Below are 16601 nucleotides of genomic sequence, written 5' to 3' on the forward strand. Positions count from 1 at the left end.
AACAACGTCCCCTTTAGTATCACAATTAGTCAACTAAAAACAATGGTTCAGCATTTTTTAGAAATATGCTTATGGCTTTCTGGCCACTTTGTTACCACTTGGGTGTTTGTAAGCTGAAGCTACAGTCAGTAGCCTGTTAGCTTCGCTTAGCATAAGTCTGACACACATATAACCACAATTAGTCATTTTTAGTCTTTGCTTTTTCTGTGGTTTAAACATACAAGATAGAAATGTGTTCATTAGTCAGTGTGCTGGTAGATTTTTTTTTTTGGATAGAGCCAAGCTAGCTGTGTCTAGTCTTTATGCTAAGCTAAGCTAATCAGCTGCTAGTTTCATAGTACTATGTTTGCACGCACACTAATATTCTAAATATGACAATATTCTGAATTTTACATGGGTTAACATCATATTCCAGTTGGATGTTCCAAATTAGGCCTCATTGCAAATGTAGCCTTTCCTGATAAAGATGGGTGCCAATATTATTCAGGTTTTAGGAGCATTCTTTAGACATGTACTGTATATACAACGCATTCTCACTATATGTGTGTCATTGTCTTTTTTATCACATTTTGCGACTCACGGCCTCTTTTCTGTTTAAGGTCAGCTCTGTGCATTTCCTGACAAACAGTATGCAAGGCTGGGGCAGAGATGCATGCATAAAAAAAGCCCACATTTCTGATTGGAAGGAGAAACACATGTACTTTTAAACCCTATGAAAGGCTTGAATATCAACATGTGTTTGGATGTGCACAAATATTGCAACGCCGACCTTTTCGAGATGGTGGTTGAAGGAATGAACGAGGGAGGCTGTTCATATGCTCAGCTGTATATAAACAGGAATATTCATGGGATATTCATTTTCATTAGCCATGTTAACCATAGGAATATTGTTTCTTTCAGAATAAGGGCAACAACCAGAATATTTTGTGCATGTAAATTTCCTCAGTGTCAGGACATGAAAGTCGTATCTTCTTATCTCAGTCTTGGCAACAAAGCTAATGAGCATATTTCCCAAAACATCGAACTCTTAACTTTAGATTTTATTGTTTTAATGATGTGGGAAGATGCTGTTTTGGTTCGTGTCAGTACTGTAGCATTAGAGAGAGAAGAGCACTACTTCTAAGCTCTCACACAGTACATTGTTCTGAAGTGAGGTGATTTGTGTTGGAGTCGATTATGGATGCAGAAGTGATGCTTTTTGTCTCTGTGTGTCTGAGCACATGCATACATGTGCCTCAAAATACGGTCTGAGTTTGCAATGTGGGGGTGATAAAAAGTGCAGAATATTGAATTCCAGCTCATCCACTTAGTATATTATTGATGCTCAGCATATTCAGCTTCTCTAAAGTAGCTCCAAGTCCCCATGAGGAGCAAAAACTGTCAAGGCTGAGAGTATTCAGAGCCAGGCAATTGGCATGTGTGCTGTACATAAGACTAGCAACTATGTACATGTGTATCAAGAAATGGAGACACGTGGGTATTCCTTGTCATTCCATCTGTGTCACCGTGCTGACATGAATTAGGGCAACAGCTCTCCTATTTCCAGGCCGCACCCTCACCCTTGCCTGTGGCATCACATGACTTAATCATCAGAATGTGATACACCCTCACAGCTGAGACTACCTCATAAATGCATGTACTATATGTGGATATAGATGAGAGTTTACTGCACAGAAATCAATAGACATGCACATTATGTAATGCATTTTGTATATACTGAAGGAACCCATGCAAATAGAATACCCAAAGCCACGAGAGCAACCAGCAACCAATGGTTGAAATGTTCAGAGGCATCTAAGCATCCTGCTTCAGTAGGCAACTTACAGGTACAGTACATGGGTCACATCTTGGACTGACACTTCTGGCATCCAGCTCTATATGCCGTGCCAGTGAGTATGTTTAGGTTGGTGCATGCATAGTTACGCTTACTGTCATGAGTCAAGATCACTTCCATATATGATGAGGGAGTGCAAGCTAACACACACAGACATAAACACAAGATTCATTCCTGAGTGTCTATATTAGTGGTGTAATGAAGAAAATTATTACACTTCTACTTAAGACCTGCTTCTTCTACTTCTTCACAAAAGATTTTTCACAGCAAATGTTTTGAATTTTCATTACAGGAAAAGCACAAGTGTAATTAATAACACACATAATAATATACAAGAGCAGGGCCCTGACACCTGAACACCTGAATAGAATGCAGCCATCATTTATCTTATTAATTGCTCTTGTGCTTTTCATGCTTTCAGTTAGACTGTTTGAAAAAGGTGTAGAAGAAAATGAACTTTGCATTCAGCACTCAAGCATCCATAACCAGCATGTTTCTACTAAATAATAAATACTATTATTATACTCGCAGTTTGGTAGTTAAATCAGCAAGTTTGTATTTGGAGTTGACTTTGGACCAATCCCAACAACATGCACACAAGAATGCCAGTAAGTGTGTGAAGAAAGGTTTCTCAGTAGTATTATAACAGATTGTGCAGAGTCGGAGTGTGGATTAACTGCTCTCTTCACCACATTTTCATCATACAAGCACCCAATAACTACCTCTTGATGCTAATAATTAAACTCCTCACAGTTATATTTGCTTGTACCACAACCTCCTCGCTTCTCACAACCTGGTCAGTAAACACCTGGACAGTCTGACGGTTAGTAAGTATAAGGTAGAGGTTATAATATTTTGACTTATCGTAGTAGAAAAAGCACAGGTGTTACTATTAACATTAATGGTGGCTCAGTTTTATTCAAGTGCCCCAGTAAGTCATGACAGTAGTAACTAGCATGCACAATACCAGGACCCTGAAACAGAAACAGCTAAATGGAATTCAACCATCATTCATTTTATTATGCTTTTCCTACTTTGACATGTCAAAATGTCTTCAAGGTATTTCACCTTGCTCCAAGATGTCACTATTATTACAGTAAATTGCATACATCCAGACATTTGAATCCAAGCACTTCCATAATCAAACTTAAATAAATTAAAATTTGCACTCCGTAAAGTGATGGAAAACCAGCTGGTCCAAACACGGTGAGAGGATGTCCTCCCTCTCGGGTCCCTCAAACGTTCAATTTTGTTCTTAAACCAAGTAAATAATTCTTAGACACAACCAGTTGTACAGATACAGCACACACACAGAGCACAGCATATCGGAGCAGCTACCTTTAGCCTTTTGAATTGTCTTCTCTTTTCTCTCTTTTCTGCTCCTTCCTAAGTTCACAACAGTCAATGTCAGTGTCACAAGCAAAAATATGGAAGTGGTCGTTCTGTGCTAAGTTTGTGATGTGGGACATTGCAACCTGGAGGCAAAACCTCACACAAATCAGGTGCTGATGTTTAGCACTGTGGGCTGAAATGATGCTGCTTTTCCTGCCAGCATGAACTGTCTTATTGCCGTAAAACCGTTACACGACTGTGGATTCATTAAAGATCATACTTGAGTAAATTGCTTGTAAATTCACTCGATTCAAAGTGTAAATAAAAAGTGGAATTCACTTATTAAGAAATTTGAATTATGGATATATGTTTTTGAAGAATGACTCAAATGAATAGATTTAGGATATTTTGTCTGTTGCAGTAAATCCCATTTCCTTCCCCCTCAAAGCTTGTCCACCCCTCATAAGGCTTTTTGGTGCATCGACAGTGCATGCAGAAACAGATAGGACACTGCACTCAAACCAGCTAGCCAACAAAGAGAGGATGAAGAAGAAATCAATTATCACACTCTCCTGTTTACTTGCCATCCATCAGGGCCCGCTGCCAAAACAGAGCTCAGCAGCTGGCCCGTGTCGGCTCTGAACTTCACAAACAGATCCTCGGCACAAAAATCTTGACAGCAGTTTGTTTCTGGGCGAACAGATGAGCGAAGCGATCGGTACAAAACCACAGGACCAAAGATCGACACGCTCAAACAATTATCCTGTTATGCGTGTTGCCATCATGGAGGTCCACTGAGGAATTTATTGTTGTTTATTGTTAAATAGGGTCTTGAAATATATTAATTGTCATATACATGAGAAGCAGGTGTATATTTCCAATTTGTAACATTATAGGTGCAAACGAAAACAGGACGTTTGATGTTTGCCGGTAGCCCAAATTGTTTTCCTTAATTGAGAAAACCACCTTTGTCTTTAGGTCTTTTGACTTTGGTCTCATCTCTGCATCTCTAATTTTTGGAAAATACTTACAAAAAGTAACAATCAACAAACAGACATTGTGTACAATTTGAAAATAAAGCCAATTTTATTATTTTTTTTTTTCCCACTGGCAAATTCTTGTTTAAACCAGCTGGAGCTGGTTGATGGTCTGAGCTGGGCTTTGATTAGTGCTGCTGCTCATTAGCTGGACCCAGACTGTGCTGAGTTTGACATCTTTGGGGGACACTCTTAGTCACTTTCCTGCCAAGAGTTGAATGAGAAGATTGATATCACTGTCATATACATATCTCGTTTGTTTTATCCATCCAAAACGGACTGCCTGACTCCGGGATGTTGCCGCTCCTGGTCAAAAAAACAAACTAGATACATCAGCATGAATGAGCTTTAGATGTGATGGTTTCTTAACTACTGACAGAGCCACTGTTTCCCTGTTTCCTTTGTTCACACTAGACAAAGCTACCTGTCTCTGGCTGTAGCTGCTTCTTTAATGGACAGATTTGAAAGTGGTATCCAGATTCCCAAAATGTGGAGCTGGTAAATATGACCATCAATACCAGTAGACAAGTATTAAACCATGTAGCAAAGTCATACATCTGCATACATGGTCGGTAACACTCAAGGCCCGGGAACCTCCATCATGGCAGCAGGAGGTGTTACATCACCTGAAAGCACACAACAAATGAGACCCATGAAACTCCTCATGTCTGTTCAATCCTCTCCTTTCTCTGTCAGAGCTGAGCCTTTTTAATAGACTCCTTTTGACTGGAGCGTCAGTCCTGGAAGTTAACAGGAGGCACTGTGGGAATCCATGGTGGGCAGACTGGGAATCACATCTTTTAAACAGTATGTGATGTTTTCAAATTCCCGTTGCCATGGTCACTCCTGGCCCGCGAGGTCCGACCTGTCTCGCTGGATTCTTCCTCGTCGTCCACGTCCAGCTGATCGTCTTTCTTCTTGATGTAGCGCTCATAGAGCACCATAATGACGCCCATCACCCAGGCCGATACGGTGCCGGCAGCAAAGATGACAAAGCCGATGACGACAAAGAAAAGGTAGTCCCAGGAGCCCAGAGTCTGGTGACATAACGTCCGTAGCTGGATGCCCACCTCACCCAGACGACGGCCCTGCATGTCAGCGGGTGAGCCACACACCGTCTGGCCCTCATCTGTCACACAGACACACACCAATGATAAAGCATTAATCATAGGACGATGAGGTGTAGCACATCACCTTAATACTTAGGAAATTTATTGTAAAAATTGCAACTCTGAAGTGCACCGGAGACAAAAATGAATTGGCCCTCTTCTCGTGTGCCTCACTTCCAGGCTGGTGGTGTTTTAATAAACAACATACATTAAGCAGGTCAGCTGTCTTGTAGTGGTATTATTCAGACTACTGAGTCATCTTGTTTTGGACTTACAGAGATGTGCAGGGTTTGCATTTCTTCATGACGTCAATCCAGGAATAAAAATAATCGTCGCGTAGAAGTGACAACAGCAGGAGAACAATGTTCATGCATACAAGCCCGATTCCAAAAAATTGGGACACTGTTTAAAACATAAACAAAACAGACTGTCATAATTTGCTAATTCTTTTTGACATACACTCGATTGAAAACAGTAGATATTATATTTAATGTTGTACTTCATCAACTTCATTGATTTTTGTAAATATGTGCTTATTGTGAACAACTAAAGACTGGGAAAGACGTGGAATGCTCCAAAAACACCTGTTTGGAACATTCCACAGGTAAACAGGTCCATTGGTAACAGGTGATAGTATCATGATTGGGTATGAAAGGGGCATCCTGGAAAGGCTCAGTCATTAACAAGCGAGGATGGAGAGAGGTTCACCACTTTGTGAACACATGATTGGATAAAGGAGATTAGTCCATGGACTCACTTCATAAAACTGTTGTCAGTGAACACAGTTTGATTGCAGACGTTTTAAACAGTGTCCGTTTCCAGAATCGGGGTTGCAGTTGATTTTAAAGCTCCAGAGCAGTTGGTTTAAAATTTTAATTGTTTTTCTACATTAAATATTCATGATGAACTAAGCAACTATCAAAGTTCAAAACTGAAAAAAAAAAAAAAAAAATCCATAGTTGCTGTTTACTAAGAGCCTAATACTCAAAAACTGAGTGAATCTGCTTCATTGGATCTTTGATTGACAGTGATGACAACCTAAACCCACACCTGACATCAGACTATCATTCAAATCTTGACAAGCAGTGATTGGTGCACAGAGAGGTGCGTGGCATCACCTTGTCCATACTGCGACCCGCCCACCTCAAACCAGTGAGAAAAACACAAATCCAGAAAGTCGCCATGTGAAATAACTAAAACTGCTTCAACCTTGGAAGAAAATAATGTGTTGAGGCAGGAACATGTCACATGTCAAATATGTTTTCAGGGCTTCTCAAATGCATTTAACAGCTGATCTCCTTTGCAAATACCAAGTGACTTTACTTAAGGCATCATATGATTGAAATTACCCTTTGATGTTTGAAGTTGCTTAGCAAAAAAGCTATTACACATATTGTATTAAACAGAGCAGCCTGTTAAATAAATGCATAACATTTCTAACAGGCAGCAAACGGAGCTGAAGATATCCATAACATATTCAAGATCACACAGCTCAAAGAGTCAAATGTAGAAAACGGCACCGGTGTAACAATGTCGCCTTCTTTCTCAGAGCGCTGAAAGGCTTAACGAGCTTCCTGTGTACTACAGTGTTCAGTTGATGCAGCATTAAATTATATTTCCAAAAAAAAAAAAATCTTGGATGAATAATTCAAACTCCTTTCTCCTCCACAGGATTAGAGAGTGACTCGAGCCTTTGTGTCCGCCTGAAACCTCAGATAATAAGGTTTCTCATCATCAGGCGCCGGGTATGACTACCACTAAGACCTTACTGAAATCCACAAATCCTAATGGAAATGCTGAGTTCCTTCTCTTTCAGAAAACTACAGCAGATGGATGTCGCTTTAAAAGGCCTATCAATCAAAATTAAATACGCCACATGACGCCTGTCGAGAGAAGCATTTTCAGAAAATAATCCTGAAGCCGAGCTCAGCCTTTTGTTACCGTGTGTGAGACACAGCACAGCACAACAGAGCGTTTCCGTCTCCATACGGACACTGTTTTTAATTGGCTTCTGTTTTTTTTTTTCAAAGCTTTTGTGCTTGGGGGAATTCCCACAGGGAGAGATCAAAAGACTTGGAAGTTTCTGCACAGGGAACAGTCTTCTGTGACCCTGGTTCTAAAACAACAGTCTTACAATACACATTGTCATTTGGTGCCATATTTTGCTCTGAAGATGTGGTTTGTGGTGGATACATGTCGACTGACTGAACACGGGATCATCTGCAGATGATTTTAATTGGATAACTGTATGCTTATTGTTTTATATCGTTAAAATCTTACACACGTAAATCTTATACATATATATAAATCTTATATATAAATAATATTGTGTTCTATGTTGTTGAGTGTTTGATGTGACTTACAGAGTTAAGTTTCACTGACTTGTTTCACGCTCTTGTTGCACAAAAACGTCCTTTAGATCAGTGTTTCGCCAATGTTTTCATCTGATGAACTCAGATCAACTTCACCACCCGCCATGTTTGCATCTTGCTATCCTTTTTTCATGCCAATGTAGTGTCAGTGTTTTGGTTTGGTCAAGTTTGGGGTTTCCAAATGGCCCAGCAGACAATTTAAAGCTAATCATTTTAACCATTTCTGTTTCATTTTAGCGAGCACCTGTTTGTCCATTAGTCTCAGCTGTCAATTCAACAATTTATCCATTACTTTTAGTGAACTCTTTAAACTATTTAACCACTACTTTTGGCTAACTACTTTGCTTGTTTGCCCATTCATTTTTGGTAGTTCTTTCGCTTTCCATTACTGGGGGCTAATTCTTTCAAATGTTATCCTCTCTTACCTAAGTATTTAATAATTTACCCATTACCTTTAGTGAACTATCTCAGTTGTTTTTCCATTCGTTGTAGGTAATTATAACTGTTTATCCATTGCTTTCAAATTGTTTTGACAAGTTTATTCATTAATTACTACATAATTATTTAAAACGCTTAGCCTCTCTTAGTTTACTATTTCAACTATCACATGTAGCTTGATAACTGTCTCAACTTCTCTGCCAGCTTGCCAACGACTTTTCATGCACTCTCAGTGGCAGCGCACGGTGTTGGTGTTAAACCTGACTCAGGTTGGTGGGAGGTGTTATGTGACAGAGGACGAGAGGGATCATACTGTAGCCTTCAATCAAATCACTTGACGGGCTGATTTCATAAGATGACTGAAATGTACGCTTTCCTAATATTGTATTTCCTCAGTGCATAAATATGTGTTCTTATCCTCAGAGAAGCTCATCTGCAGCCCATGGATCTGAAAACGAACGTGCAGCTTAAGAACATGAGGGCATTCAGCTTCTCTAAGCTCTATCTACCACTGAGAATTCAAAGCATACTCTGATCCTCCCAAAGGCTGCTGCTGTGCACTGTGCACAATGTGCTGTGAGGCTCTGGCTATAATAAACACACAATTCCATGCATGCACACACGTGCACACTCCTTCTTAACATATATACATGCACAAACCCCCTCCACGAGACTTTTCCGTCTTCTATCTCTGTCCTTGCGGAGTCTGCTGGTGTGCGTGTGCGCACGTGTTCGTCTGCGTGTGTCTGACAGCTAGGAAGGAAACCCTTCTGGCTTCACAACCCCCCTCCCTCAACCCAAAGGGACTGGCATCAAAGAAGAGGGCTTTCCCTCCCTACTTCCCCCATCCACACTCTGCTCTATTTCTAGATGCTCCCCTTATATAACAGCTGGGAGAGTGCTAATCTAGCCAGGAAGGCGAGACAGAGGAGAATCTGTTGGTTCCTTCCTGAAGCTTTCTCTCCCTCTCTCGCTCACTCGATTGCTATTGATGCGTTTCCTAAACCGAGGAGACAAGTGAGCCATGTTGCATGAACCAGGTGAGACCCAGACAAGATATAACAAGGCTGCAGAGACAAAGCTCACTGCCAAAACACAGTCATCTCCAAAATGTTATCCATCCGCCACCCCCCCCCAAGCACTACAAGTGTGCTTTATCTGTGTCTGTGTGTCTAAATGCATGAATCAGTGACTCTGTGAATTTGTATGCATATACGTGTGTGTGTGTGTGTGTGTGTGTGTGTGTGTCCATTTATTTGTGCCTGTGTATGACTCCCCACGTGCTTTAGGAGACGAGGCACTTGGTTTTAAAGGGAATGAGGAATTGCCTGTGCTGTCTGCTCGAAAGAGATGGACAGACTGTGTGTATACATAACAGAGGTAGAGAATGTGTGTGTATCTATGTGTCCGCCTTCTCCCTTGCTGGCAGCTGTCACTGGAAGAGGCTCCACTCCAAATTAAGCTAGACAAAAGGCAATGAGCAGCTAGAAAATAGGACAGCTCTTGCAGGACCCATTTGGATTCGGCCTAAGCTGCACAGGGACCGTGGTGAACTATAGTGAGTGTGTGTGTGTGTGCATGTGTGTGTGTGCGTGCGTGCTTCCAAGCATGTGTGTGTACTTATGTTGTGGGGACATAAATCTGTTTACACAAACACATTGTGGGGACTCGCATTCCTTATGGGGACAAAATGCAAATCTCCATAACGTAAATCATTAAATTTCAGGGTGAAGACCTTTATTAAGGTTAGGCTTAGGTTTAAGTTTAGGTTTAGGTTCAGGGTAAAGTTAGGGTTAGGCAAGTAGTGGTTATGGTTATGGTTTGGGTAAGTCTCCAGGAAATGAATGCAAGTTTGCATAATGTCCAATCATGTGTGACTGTGGGGGGGGCTGCCTTTTTATTAAGTGTGGCGAGTGTATTATAGCTCTGGTGTTAGAATTATGACTGGCTTCTTGCTCAGTAAGACACACTATAAATAGCAGTTGCCCTTTTGCATAGTGACACATCCACACCGAAGCATGAGCATAATAACTCAAAGTAAGAAAGATTGCTGAATATCAGACACATCAATCAGCTCAACAGTATTAAAAGAAAACAAGGGGATCGATATTTGATGTTGCGACCATGGTCCATTGATCACATCTGCATGCCACAGTATCCCAATAGCTGGATAAAATAAAGATTGATTAGTCATTTCAAGACAAAAGACTGATGTTTTCCCTCTAAACCCGCAGAGCTGAGTTAATGAACAGAGTTGCAAGAGGAGAAATCAAATGGCGCCCTGCCTCCGATCCTCTTTCAGCCTCTTTGTTATTTGATCGTCTGAATGCTGTCACGCTCCACTGCCGTCACCTGCGTCTCATCCCACTTGAAGCTGAGCGAGGGCTGAACTTTGCAGACTTCATCAAACGTGTGCATAGAATGGCACACATTGAACATCATATTTTGCATGACGCACTGTGTCTACCACAGCTGACGTAACAAACGTGTGGGAGAGGATGGTGTGACATGCAGACATGACAAGGAGTTTTTAAGTAGTGAGGGAAATCCAGCAGCGAGGGCTCTGCGTGTGCTTGAAAAGCGTGGAGTCGTGAAGGGGTCTGAAGGAGATTCTGCTGCCATTTTGTCAGGAATCTCTTCTGCTGTTATTTTGCTTTTTTTATGGTCAGTTATTTTTAACTCCCCCCTTTCTTTGTGTATGTTTAATTCATTTTAATAAGGAACCCATTATTAAGGGTTTGTGTAGGCTTTATAAATCTGTCATAAACTGTTAATATCAACTATTTTATGGTTGACTGGTTGTGAAAAATCATTCTGGCTGATGTTTGTTCATGCTGGAGGAGGATAAACACCAGCTAGGCTGTATTTCCCGGTTGATGAGAATTATATTTGAAAATTTATTATGGGAACATACAGCACTAATGCACAATATCGAGTGGCATGATGACATGATGAGGCCCCTAAGGTGGGGCCCGCTTTATTTTGTTATCTTGTGGTCCAGTCTTGAAGGAGGCCCCCGTGTCAGAATCCAGTTTTAAGATCGTTATTATATCAGTTGTGTTCTTATTTGTTTTAAATTCTGACATTGAAGTGTTTGATGCAATTACCACACAACCAATCACATTCCACAGAGAGTGGGAGGAACAGGGGTCAGTAGGGGCCTTGGTCATTTTTGCTCCGGGGCGTAACAGGTTAGTCAAGCAATAAAGCAAGAAGCAAGAGGGGTTTTTCACAAGCGGGCAGCCCCAAAGCTGGTCTTATTAATGGTTTATATAAAGCATTAATTAATTATTTATCAGCCCTTTATAACACCATTTGTTACAACTTATGAACCCTTTATAAAGGGTGCCTTATCAGAGAGTGGTACCATTCAAGTTTTTTCTGCCAATTAAATGTCACAACAATTTCTAAGATGTTCCTGAGTAATATAAAACACTTACAACTACATTTGTTGTAAGGAAGGTGCTACATAAATAAGCTTTCCTCTTTGCAATGGATACAGGCTGTTTATTGAGGGCAGCCACCAGCAAATGGCCAATAGTTTACATAACAGGGCATTATCTAATAATCAATAACTAGAGCACACCAGCTCTTATTTGTGATTGGCTCTCTGGGGCCTATCCATTTGATACTAAAGATAAAGCAACAGCAAAGGTCGTGTTGTGTTTATGTCACCTTATATGACATCAGAATAAAAGAGAATTGATGATTGATATAAAACCTTGGAACTTGAAGCCCTCCAGGTGGACCCACAGGCACAGGTCCTCGTTGTCGCACTCGCACCTCCACGGGTTCCCGCTGAGCCCCACCGAGCGCAGAGCGGGCAGCGCGATCAGGGAGGTGATGTTTAGGACCGTCAGGTTGTTTCGACTCACATCCAGCACCTGGAGGGCCGCGTTTTCCGCAAAGGCGTCCTGGTGAATCTCTGAGAGCCCCGGGTTGTCGGTCATCCTCAGCATCACCAGGCTCGCCAAGGGGCCAAACGTCCTGTCCTCGATCCGGCTCAAGGTGTTGAAGGAGAGGTCCAGGTAGGCCAGCTTCCGTAGATTCCCAAACGTGGACTCGGATATCTCCGTCAGGGAGTTGTTGCTGCAGTCTAGGTACACCAGATCGGAGAGGTAGTTGAGCGCGAGTGGCGGCAGCTCCACGATGCGGTTGTTGGAGATGATGAGTTGCCGCGTGGCCAGCGGCAAGTTGACAGGGAAGGAGGTGAGGTGCTGCCCAGCGCATTGAACCACGAGCTGGTCATCACACACACACCTGTCTGGGCAGCCCGAAGAGAGCACCGGGGATGTGTTCACCCCCGTGATGAGGAGGAGCAGAACTATGAGCCGCAAGGGTTGCGCGCTTGGCTGCGGGGCAAGACGCATGACACCGCCGAGGGCTTCATCCAGCCCGTTTGGAGAGAGTGAGACGTAGTCACATTCTTCATTGATAATCCTCACCAAATTGTTTGTCCCAGAAATGATTTCCACTGAGGTCAAACCTGACGCTTGCCCGTGGCAACCTCTCGCGCGTAATGTCTCAGTTCATCCTGTCGTTGGTTCTGGATCCAGCGCGCATCCGCTGTCTGGAACTTGACAAGCAGATGCCTTCATGCCGTTTCAGATTCCACTGATTCATCGGGTTTCTTCCACCAAATCACATCTATTCACACATCGTCAACGCTCACCACGTCCTCTCTTAGTGCGCTGCTCGCAGTGATCACGGCCAGTTGTTCCACAACATGTTTGCCATCGTCTCGCTTTCCGAAACTGAATCCAAGTGAGGGGGGCGCACTGAACTGCGCGGCGGGAGGGGGTGGGGGTGGGGGTTGCGTTGTGGAGTGATCTCACGCTTTGGTGTGAGCTGGAGCTCTGGGCAGCGGAGATAATGGGAATCTATTTTTTTTAATGGCATATGAGGGCAGCAAAGTGTAATCCATGCATAGCTGTGGGACCTGACCGACAATGGTCCAGCTGCAGGCACAGCGATCACCATCTACACATGCCTCAGGTGTGTGTGTGTGTGTGTGTGTGTGTGTGTGTGTGTGTGTGTGTGTGTGTGTGTGTGTCTGTCTAGTCTATGTATGTATGTGTTTGGCTATGTATTACTCGCGTTGTGGGGACATAAATCTGTTTACACAGTCACACTGTGGGCATCTTCCTTACTTGTGGGGACAAAATGCAGGTCCCCACAATGTAAATCACTACATTTTAAGGGGAAGACTTGGGTTAAGGTTAGGGTTAAGTAAGTAGTGGTTATGGTTATGGTCAAGATAAGTCTTCAGGAAATGAATGCATGTCTATGTAATGAACACAAAAATGATAAAAACCTGACGTGTGTGTATGTGTATATCTGTCTGTGGCCATGTATGTGTGTTGGGTACTATTTATGAGGCTGCCTCAGGTGTGTGTGCATGACGGTTGAACAAAAAGCACCTGGGAAGCATATTGTGCTGTATGTGATCAGATCACATAGGTTTACATATCATAGGCCATATCAGGCTATCTGCACCACTCACACCTACATGTGCAATGAGGCTTTTACAATTATGCCCCCAGTCCCCACCCCACCCCCCCGATTCAGAGCCTGCCCAGTATACAGCCAGATGATGGGATGAGATGAGATGGGACAAGGTGGTCTCAGGAAGCAGTTGTTTTTCTCCTCTCTCCAGTCTCAGTATGAGTCCTGAGTCTATTCTTGGTTCCCTGTGTAGGTGTTGAAGTGCTGAATCAGACTCAGCATGATGGAGGAGGAGGAGGACAGATGTGCCGCTGACAGTCCATGAAACTGGACACTCAACAGCCCGCTGCACACTGACCACACTCACTCTTTTTCTCTCTCATGCACATCCACAAAATGAAGTTTAGCCTTTTTTCCTGTGTGCATTCCTGGGTGACAAAAAATAGAGCAGGAGGCCTATAATCATGTCTAACCTAATGCTATTTCACACTTGCCATCCTGTGGACTGAACTAATCCATACAGCTGTTTTGTGTCAAGGATATTCAGTGACTTTAGGAGGACATCTAGTGACGAATACTGGGTAATGTTTTACACAGTGAGCCGCTGCCCTGCAACTATCTTCTTGTATACATGACTGATGCATGGTTTGCTGCTTGATTGGCAATTTGAAGGCAAACGCTTAGGACTCTTCATATTTATTTATAATATTTACACATATATCAATGTATTATTTAATCTCTACACAAGCAGTGGCCCACTCTTGTGCTGTTCAATCATTTTAAACTTTAGATGACATCCCAAAGTTTCCATAAGCTTTGGTGTGATACCAGGTTGAACTTTGACCTTTCTAGACCTTTCTAATATTTGATGGAATACTGCTGCCATTGCTGGAGTTTTAGGCTTGAATATTTCAGAAAACATCATATTTGCAGCTTCATTGAGGAGTTGGAACACATGATACTGCCAGACTGGGTAGAATTTTTTTTTTAACAGCCTTAAAGCCTTTAAAAGGGGAAACCAAAGGGGAAGACTGTGGGGTTAAAGAATAAACCTTCTAAAAGAAAGGCTAACTCATCCATGTAATCAACCAGCGAGTTAAAACATGTCTTCAAAACACAGGCTATGGTTTCTCCAGTAAACCATAACCTCTGCTACATCTTTCTTTCTTATCCTGGCATCATGCAGTGGTTGTGGAATGATTTTGAATTGGTCTAAACACTGTCCTCTCACGGTTTGATGCATGAGTATGACAGATAAGTTGTGAAATGTAAAGGAAAAGCTGAGTATAAAGCATGCCGTCAAACAAGGGTGTACATTTGTTTATTTTTGTAATCCCTTGTTCTAGAGCATGTCAGTCACGTCTTAGCGTAGCTGCAAGGACTTGTCACCCATATTTATCTCTTTATGGATAATCTGCACTCATAAAGCGCTGGTATGTGGTTTGATCTAATTCCAACAAGCACTGGCATGTTCAAACAAAAACAAAAAAGACATCAGAATAATATAATATAATATAATATAATATAATATAATATAATATAATATAATATAATATAATATAATATAATATAATATAATATAATATAATGTCTAAATGAGTTCAGTCCCATCATGTCAGCAGCTCATGCAGTAGTGAACCTGGGCCTGCTAACACCACTGACTGTGTTTTGCATACCTCATCTTGACCTGATATGTGATACCGGAAACTCTGGCCTATCAGGTCCCGCTCACCTCATCTGCGGGCAGATTATTTTGGCTGCCTTCCATTTAGGTCTGCAGGACCAGGGCCCTGACACTGTGAACTGGCTCACTGGCGCGGCTTTCTGGGGCACTTCAAAAGGACAGAGCAATCATTAACGTCATTACTTGTGCCTGTGATGTTCCTGCCGAGTCAAAATGTCTGGCATAAAAAAGGTTTGTAACTCTGACGCTGTCATAAATGGGCGTCTGGAATATAGTAATCAGTCACACATAGAATGTTTCCTGTTTCTTGTTTCTTTAGACTCAACGCTTTATATCTGCAATATGTGATAATAATTCAACCAGAATTAATAATCTATTCTATGCATGTATTCAAGCGATGATAACTATTCCTCAAGTTATGGAAGAAACCAGAGAGGAGTAGGAATATGTATGTAGAATAGGTATATTCAATCACATCATCATAGCCAAACCAAAGCCACTTGTTTTATGAGATTCATTATTTTTTTCTGTGTAAAAAAAAAAAAAAAAATCTGGAGGAAGAGAAATCATTGCTTCTCCTCAGCACTAAATTACAGCTACAGTTTTCCCATCTGAACCTTGCAGAATTTCAACCTGATGTGATAAAACTATTCACAGAAGAGCAAAGAATAGAGATAAGACCAAAAAATTCATTAACAATCTGTAGCAGCAGCTTATATTTTCTTCTTTGCAATTAAACTCTTGCATTGAATCTTACGTAAAAGTACACAAGTATTATTTACCTTGGTCCTTAAATTGAACTATAAGTATCAAAGAGTAGTAATAGTGCAAAATAATTGCCACCATACTGTGTAATGCTATTATATAACAAATCTTTGGATTATCAGCTGGTTGGGGTAGAGCTAATTTTAACTAATTTCTATTCTCCTGAGTAGTTTCATCTATTTTAACACATGATATGATCTTCACATGTTTTGTATGCACAATCTTTGTCTGTAAAGTAACTTGTAAATAAAGTTGTTAAAATAAATGTGGTGCAGTAAAAAAGTGAATATTCCCTCATGACATATGGTATGAGGTACAGTATGCAGTAGTCTTGAGTGGAAATACTGCAGTCAAATAAAGCAGGCTTTCCCAATTTGCACTTTGCTTTGGATACAGCCCACAACTGTGTTCTACTAGTCAGTCCCAAAGCAGGCGGAGCTGCTCCTGCTTAGGCTGGGGAGTCCTCTAGTTCAGCTGGTTACCATGGTAACTGGCGTAAATAGGTCTACCACGCATGTCAGATAAATGAAATTGATTATCTGAATACGTGTTGCCGTGGAGGACTGTGTTACCTGCAGTAACTTC

General features: G+C 41.7%; 1 protein-coding gene across 1 annotated transcript; it reads right to left on the minus strand.

The window, feature by feature from the left end:
* Window positions 1-270: 270 nt before the first annotated feature.
* Window positions 271-12878, minus strand: LOC143328736 (leucine-rich repeat-containing protein 52-like). The gene is made up of 2 exons (XM_076744024.1): window positions 11844-12878; window positions 271-5332 (listed from the first exon to the last, which is right to left on the minus strand). Exons 1-2 carry the CDS (start codon window positions 12490-12492, stop codon window positions 5004-5006), a joined length of 978 nt encoding a protein of 325 aa, XP_076600139.1. The 5' UTR covers window positions 12493-12878; the 3' UTR covers window positions 271-5003.
* Between the last annotated feature and the right edge of the window lie 3723 nt (window positions 12879-16601).

The sequence above is a fragment of the Chaetodon auriga genome, chromosome 12 (genome assembly GCF_051107435.1).
Source record: "Chaetodon auriga isolate fChaAug3 chromosome 12, fChaAug3.hap1, whole genome shotgun sequence".
NCBI classification, from domain to species: domain Eukaryota; kingdom Metazoa; phylum Chordata; class Actinopteri; order Chaetodontiformes; family Chaetodontidae; genus Chaetodon; species Chaetodon auriga.

Coding starts and splice junctions, on each gene's coding strand:
- LOC143328736 (XM_076744024.1), bottom strand. CDS start 12,492: ATGCGTCTTGCCCCGCAGCCAAGCGCGCAACCCTTGCGGCTCATAGTT. Junction 5,333..11,843: donor GGAGGGCTTCAAGTTCCAAG/GTTTTATATCAA, acceptor TCTGTGTGACAG/ATGAGGGCCAGACGGTGTGT.